We start from the raw sequence: 8,015 nt of genomic DNA, 5'->3' as shown, positions 1-8,015 counted from the left end.
AACTTGGATTGACTATTCTCCTAGCTTTGGTGAGTCTTCAAGATTCGAGGACATATGAGTCTTTATTAGTTTCTCTCATGTCATTTTATGTTACAGACTATGTTGAAGGGATGCGACCCTATTATTGATTCAAACTTGTATTAGATGGCCATGTGAGATAAAGTTAGACATTCACTGTTTTTTAAATAAAGACTTCGATTGTATGAATAAACATTTTAAATTTCGCACCATTTTCTTATGTCTTATGTTATGATATGATATGAGGCTTTTCAGAGTATTGTACGCCGTGTCACGTCCGGGGTGTAGGCTCGAGTCGTGACAAACATGGTATCAAAGCATACGATTTTTGGGATGGTTTTAGGATGATGTCTCATAAGCCACATCTAGTATAGTCTTTTTCATAGTGTGAAGTGCGCCACATTTGTGAATGAGAGGCTATAAGATGTTAGGAAACTACACTTCTTTCAATATTCTTAAGTCGTGCCATAGAGTTTAACTCTACAAAGTCCATCTCCTAATCCTATTTTTGTGTCTTCAGAATATGAATACACAAAGGGCAAGCGCAAGGAGAATGGAGGGCATAAATGTCAATGAAGAAGATCCTCTAGAGGATCAAACTCCTCAAGGTAATCAAGCTCCTTAAGTCAATAAAGCTCTGGTTAATCCTCTGGCTATGTCAGATGAGGAAGTTAGGTCGGCTCTTCTAATGATGGCTCAAGCCGTAACAAATAAAGCCCAAGTTATGACGGCCCAAGCAAATAGGGATGGTAGGACTCATGTGAACCGTAATGTGAGCACTACGACTTCTTCTAGGTTGAGGGATTTTGTTAGAATGAATCCTCCCGTGTTTCTTGGTTCCAAGGTAAGAGAGGATCCCAAGGAAATTGTGGATGAGGTATATAAGGTAGTTGATGCTATGGGGGTGACTTTGGTAGAAAAAGTGGAACTAGCCGCTTACCAATTGAAGGATGTAGCTCAAGTTTGGTTTACTCAATGGAAGAAAAATAGGCTGGTAGTAGCAGGTCCCATTGATTGGGAGGTGTTTAATAAAACATTCATTGATAGGTTCTTTCCCCGTGAGTTGAGGGAGGCCAAGGTGGAGGAATTCATAAATATTAGGTAAGGTAGCATGAGTGTCCAAGACTATGCTTTGAAATGTACCTAACTCTCCAAGTATGCTCCATCTATAGTGGCAGAGCCGAGGGATGAGATGAGTAGATTTGTGATAGGCGTGTACAACATAGTTGAGGAAGAATGTCATACGACAATGGTCCATGATGACATGAATATCTCTAGGCTTATGGTGTTTTCCCAACAAATAGAGGAGTCAAAGATTAAGAAGAAGAATAGAAAGATGAAAAAAGCTAGGTCCAATGAACAAGGTCAACCAAGGTTCAAAAAGAGATCTTCCAACCAAGATTCTTCAAACACTCCTAGGGTTAACCAAGAGAAAGGTAGTGGGTCTCAATTTCCTAAACCTACTTGCACCAATTATGGAAAGAAGCACCATGGGAAGTGCCTAGCCGGTACAAATGGGTGTTATGTTTGTGGAAAGAGTGATCATCAAGTGAAAGATTTCCCTACACTCACGGGCAAAGGAAAGGAGGCGAAACAAGCTTCCCTTAATGGCACATTTCCCATTCCTCCAAATCACGGTCGTTTCTATGCACTCCGGTTTACAGAAGACAGAGGAGACCTTCCGGATGAAGAAACCAGTATTTTGATAATTCCTTATAGATGGAAATGCTTTATTAAGATCCCTATGCAAATTGTTAGATTTTCATGTTAGCCTTAGTAGGGGGTTTGCTCCCAAGGGGAAGATGGTATTATTAGAAAGCAAAATTGCTAAGAGTTTTGATATCCTTATCTCTTTATTCTATTCCTATTCAAGCTTGAGACCAAGATTTCCTTGTGGCTTGTTTTCTGTTTTGGAGATATGTGTGATTTATGTGTTTCCATGATTTCCTTATGATATGCATGTTCTTGATGAATTCATGTTTAATGAGAAAATGAGTTTTTATGATTTATGTTCCTTAAGTTGATGTGCATTTAGTATGAGTTGCCTATATGCTTCATGAGATGAATTGTTGAACATGCTTAAATGTGCTTCGAGAGTAATTGCATAATTTGCTTCATGATGTTATGCTGAGCATGCTTTGGGTTGGAGTAGGTAGTTCCTCTAATGAGTTTGTGAAGTGCTGAAGTTTTCATGAATAATGGGTGGTTAGATGTAGTTCCTACTTCCTTATGTTGCATTGAATATGTTGAGAAGGAGTTGATGTTTCCTCCTATGATTTATGAATTATTTGACGTGTCATGCATGATGGGCTTCCAGTCTTGAGTCTTTAATTCCGTAAAGTGTCTAAATAATCATTTGAGGACGAATATTCCCAAGGGGGAGATATTGTAACACCTCAGAAATTAATAGGTTAACCTAGAGCCTAAACGTGAGAGTTAATGTCAAGGGTTAAGGGTAAGGGCCATGGTTTTGGGTGAGGGCCATGGCTAGGGGGCCAAGGCTGCCTAAAACATGCCTAGACATTGCCCACCCTGACCACGAGGGTCTTCAAGACCCGTGGTGGACACCACGAGGGTCTTCACGACCCGTGGTGGACACCACGAATCGTGGTTCCACCCGTGGTAGGTGAGGCAATAGCTACATGAAACTGCCCAAGCAAAGGCTCCCCTTCACGAGCCACTTCACGACTCGTTGTGAGGACCACGAACTGTGGGGAGGCTCATGGGGTTGCATTAGCTTCTTGGGGGTTTGTCAAGTTAGGGGAGGTCACTAGTCAAGGGACCATGGGCACCACCACAAGCCGTGGTGCCCTTGACTGGTCGTGAAATTGGGCGTAGTCCTTGGGAAAGGGATGCGTAGTCGAGAGTCTTTTGGTAAATTCCAAATTAGTTAGTTATTTAATGGAATTGATTTATATTGTTTTATTTCACATATATAAATGATTTTAAGTCATAAACAAACCCATTTACTTCATTATTCCCAAAAACCCAAAAGAGTTCATCCTCTCCAAAATTTCTCTCTCTAGAGTTTCCAAAGATGATGAATAAGAAGAAGTGGAAAGCTAGGGCTTAAGAAATCAAGGTGTTTCTTCTCAAATTAGTGGGAAAACTCTATTAAGTTATGGTAGATTTTCATCTATTGGTAGATTTCACCCATAGAGTCCCTTCAAAACTAGATTTCAAAAATTTAAATTTCACTCTAAGTCACGGGTTCCTTCCTTAAACGTTTTCAGTGGTTGGTTTATGATGTAATATGATTGAATTGATGATTAATTGTTTATTTATGATGAAATTCCCCCAAGAACCCATGAATCCCCTATATTACTAAATAGTGCCTTCATAATGCGGGTTGATTGATTATTGAAGCATGTGAATAGATTATGTCTGATTGAGTTTATTGAATCATGATATTCTTCTTATCTAGTGTAGAAATTCTAGATTTTTGGGTTTAAAGTGATTCATGGTCCTTGAAAGACAAATTATGAGGGTTTGTACATGTTTATGAGAATTGTGTATGTGTTTATGATTCATTTAAGTGAATATCCTATTACTGTGGTGTAATTGTGGTATTGTTGAAAGATCACTCTCCCCATACCCTTACATATGACTATGCATGAAATATTTGTTACTATGGTAATATTGTTGTGTTGATTGAAAGGTTATCCTCAATGATACACTTGTAAATGATGACTACATGTTGGGAAGGTTTTCTCAATGTCTAAGTTGCCTTGATTTAGTAGGCTTAGGGCATCCTCTTCTTGTGTAACTAAAAGTATCTTGACTTAATGAATCTCGAATTGGTATGCCAATGGCATCCCTTTCATAAATTATTAATGAAGTATTCTAGGCTATGTCTTGAATCGGTAGACCAATGGTAGCTCTTTCATGATGAGTCTATGAACTACGATAATGATGAACCATGAATCGGTAGACCTAATGGTAGCCCTTTCTTTAGAATTCAATGATCTATCCTTATAATGTACCTTGAATCAGTAGCCCTTTCATGTGTCTAATAATATACCTTGGGTCGGTAGGCCAATTTCATATCCCTTTCATGTAACATAATGTTAAAAAGAGAATGAACTACTCTATGGGAATTTAATGTTTTCCAGATAGTGGATATTGTAAGGTGGAAGCTCTCCCCATGTTAGTCCAGGTTTCTATTAACACCTTCCTTATCCCATAACTATGTGCCCAAATAGGTTATAGCCAGTGGATCTACCCAAGCTAAATTACCGGTTCTACCTTAGGCAAGTAGACCAACCCTTACGGTGTGGGAGAAACCGGATTCCATGATTTTCTCATATGGTCTATGTCGGTTAGGGATTATTCTCATCATGTGAGTTATGTGCTATGGTTACTCAAGAGGTTCTATGAAGTGTGGGTGGTAGTATGGGATGACATTCATGCATTGCACGAGTAGGGTTTGAGAGTGGTTATGGTGTGTTTCTCGAATGTCATAATGTCTAACAAAATGAATGTGCTCATAATGATGCTAATGAGAATGTTGACTTAAAGGATTAATGTAAACATGAATGCTTAATTTGTATTGTTATTATGAGTTGCTTTACTTGTCATGACTTATTAAATGAGAATGTTCCTTATCCATGAGTATTAACTAAATATGAGAATGAAGAATGGTAAGTATGTTATGGTGGCCTCAAAGTGGTACTTAGTATGAATGGTATTATAGGATGCCATTCATGTATTGCACAAGTACACCTTAGGGTTACTTAAGATGATGGTTCTAATGTTTTATAATGACTTACATGATGAATATGCTTATGTCTTATGTGTTTATACTAAAAGTTCGCGATGATTCTCAAACCTATTAACTGCATGGTTTTCAACCAAAATGTCCTTTTTAGCATGATTTTTTCATGGCTATCATACTTAGTTCATTTTTGTGCTAACCCATATTTCTTCTACATTTTTACAAAGTGTAGGTTCCAGATCTTAAGGTGATTTCTTCGGATTAGAACTTGGATTGACTATTCTCCTAGCTTTGGTGAGTCCTCTAGTTTCGAGGACCTATGAGTCTTTAGTAGTTTCTTTCATGCCATTTCATGTTTTGGACTATGTTGAAGGGCTATGACCCTATTATTGATATAAAGTTGTATGAGATGGCCATGTGAGACAAAGCTAGACTTTCGTTGTTTTTTTAAATAAAGACTTTGATTGTATGGATAAAAGTTTTAAATTTCGTACCATTTTCTTATGTCTTATATTATGATATGCTATGAGGCTTGTATAAGGCTTTTTGGAGCCTTGTATGCCGTGTCACGTTTGGGGTGTAGGCTCGGGTTATGATAGGAATACACACTTGGGAAAGGAAAATAATCAGAAGGGAAAGCTTGCAAGTACACAAAGATCATAATATTTGGTCCAAGAGAGTGGAAGAACCTTTGAGTCCATGATCAGACCATTAAAAATATTATTGAAACAAGAATATTCCTTGATCACGTCCTTTTAGTCCACTCTCTATCCTGAATATCTAACGCTTTCACAAACTTCAGAGTCACTATCTCTATCATTTCCACATTGATCTGTTATTGGACCGTAGTTCAAGTTTGACATTAACATGGATTCTTCTTGTTTGTCATATAGATGAATATCTAGTAAATTATGATTAGGTATTTGTCCTATTTTGTCATATATATGAATATATATATAATAGAAGGCTCCAAGCCTTGATCTACTTATTACATCTCGATAGCCTTTTGAAAAATACGCCACCTGCTATACTATTGATGTAACATAACGATGTTGGATAAGCACATCAACCTAATACTCCCTGTTCTTACTGTCTACAACAATATCTTTCCCATTGGGACATAGCTATATTTCTCTCCTCGAACCCAATTACGCAACTTCACAAACAAATGTGACATCAATAGCATAGCAAGTGACGTATTTTTCAGAAGGCTTTTTCAGATGTAATGAGTACGTCAACGCTAGGAGCCTCCTATTATATATATTCATCAAGATGACAAAAGAGTAGATATACTTGGAGTCTAATTTACTAGATATTCATCTAGATGACAAACAAGATGAAGTCATGTTAATGTCAACCTTGGACCGCGGTCCAGTAACAGATCAGCGTGGCAACGATAGAGATAATGACTCTGAAGGTTATGAAAGCATTATATTTTCATGATAGAGAGTGGACTTAAAAGGATTTGATTAAGTAAAATTATTTTTTCAACATTATTTTTAATGGATTAATCATGGACTCGAAGGTTTTTTCGTTGTTTTGGACAAAATACTATGATCATTGTCGTACTGTAACGACCCGAGAGCACCCCCTAGCCGTTATCGGTGTATTCGACCTCTCGGAGGTCTTATACAAGCCCTTAGCATTCGTCATAGCATTTATCATAGAAAAATAGCGGAAAATTTAAAACATTTTCATAATATAACACAAGACTTAAATGTCACCTCGTTTAAACCTATAATACAAAAATCGAAGTACTACCTCTCAAGGTAGCCATCTTAAAATACGATTACAACACAAGAGGGACACAACCCTTACAATACAAAAGAAACTACTATCTAGTACATTGAACTTAAGGAAACTCTTTAACATAAAGGTCCTTGAATCTGTAAGGACACACCCGAACTTGGGAATAGTAAGCCAAGCTCATCACTTCTAGGAAAGGCCCTTTAGCCACCACCACCTACATTTGGTGTAAAAAGACGAAGAAGAATGGTGTTAGTACGAGAATGCACTAAGTATGATAATCATGCAAAAACATGCTTTTAAAAGGAACATTTAGTTAGAAACCATGCATCATGCCTTTTTAGAGAAACTTCAAGAACATTTAGTACAATAGGCACAATATAAACCACATACATCATCATACACATGGAAACCATTCATAATAGCACATAGAGCCACTTATAACATTTTAGGCACATTCAATGCATACAATACATTACAGCTTCCTCTTTATCTTAACTACTTTCCTCAAGCAACCCTTAGGGAATACTTGGTGCAATGTGTCACCTTAAGGTTACCAAGGGTGAACTTACGTAAAGCCTTCATCAATCCAACCACATATCTTCATAAAGTCATAAGCATACCATAAGACATAGTCTTCACATAGGAACCATCACCTAAGACAACCCCCAAGTCACACTAGTGCAATGTGCAAGTAGCATCCCATAATACTACTCACACCAAGTGTTCCTAAGAAGCCACCATAGACTAGGCACATCATATTCAACAAGTCATAACATCTTCATTTAACATTAGACATAAGACCAACATACTTCATAACATCATATAAGGACGCATTCTTTAACTACATCATTAGTCATAACCCATTTAGTTCATATCATAGGTAAACCACCCTCACAACCCCTTCACAAGCTCACTTATGCAATGTACACATGGAGTCCCATACCCCCACATATACTAAGCAAACTCATTAAGAAGTCATAAGTGTAATTCACATGCATAATCATACTTCATGTCTTGACATAAGTAAAGTCATCCTTAACATGCTTTCCTATTAACATACATAGACCGTAGTCTTCATTACTTAAAGAGCCTAATCATATCCTTCCTTAGAGTCCACTTGTGCAATGCATAAGTAGGGTCCATAGTCCTACCTACACTAAGTAACTCTTCAAGAAATCATGACTAGAGTTCATATTCTTATCTTAGTTCATTTCTTAACTTTCGGGAGACATTGCCATAACCGACATAGACCATGTGAGCTACATGGAATCCGGTGTTCTACTCCCACACCGAAAAAAGAGAGTACTACCTGCCAAAGTAGGACCTACATACATAATAGCTATCTAGTGGATCCACTAAGCTAATACCTACAGGGGCACATAGTTATGGAACAATGAGATTGCTACTAGAAACCTTGACTTAGTAGGCATGGAGGTTTCCATCTCATGAGACAACATCTATGTTGGAAACCCGGACTTGCTAAACGTGAAGGTTCTCTTGTGGGAACCCGGACTTTCTAAACGTGAAGAGGATC

At 37.7% G+C, this 8,015-nt stretch overlaps 1 protein-coding gene across 1 annotated transcript; it reads left to right on the top strand.

Annotated features, from left to right (window-relative positions):
- Positions 1-1,267: 1,267 nt before the first annotated feature.
- On the top strand, positions 1,268-1,715 carry LOC125837461 (uncharacterized; the record flags this gene model as incomplete). The annotated part of the gene is made up of 1 exon (XM_049516568.1): positions 1,268-1,715. A coding segment is annotated over exon 1 (448 nt), but the record flags the coding sequence as incomplete, so codon positions are not given.
- Between the last annotated feature and the right edge of the window lie 6,300 nt (positions 1,716-8,015).

Source organism: Solanum verrucosum, unplaced genomic scaffold (assembly GCF_900185275.1).
Source record: "Solanum verrucosum unplaced genomic scaffold, falcon-dt-bn FXZP01001314.1, whole genome shotgun sequence".
In the NCBI taxonomy this organism is placed as follows: Eukaryota; Viridiplantae; Streptophyta; class Magnoliopsida; order Solanales; family Solanaceae; genus Solanum; species Solanum verrucosum.
This window is presented reverse-complemented; position numbering and strand designations above follow the sequence as displayed.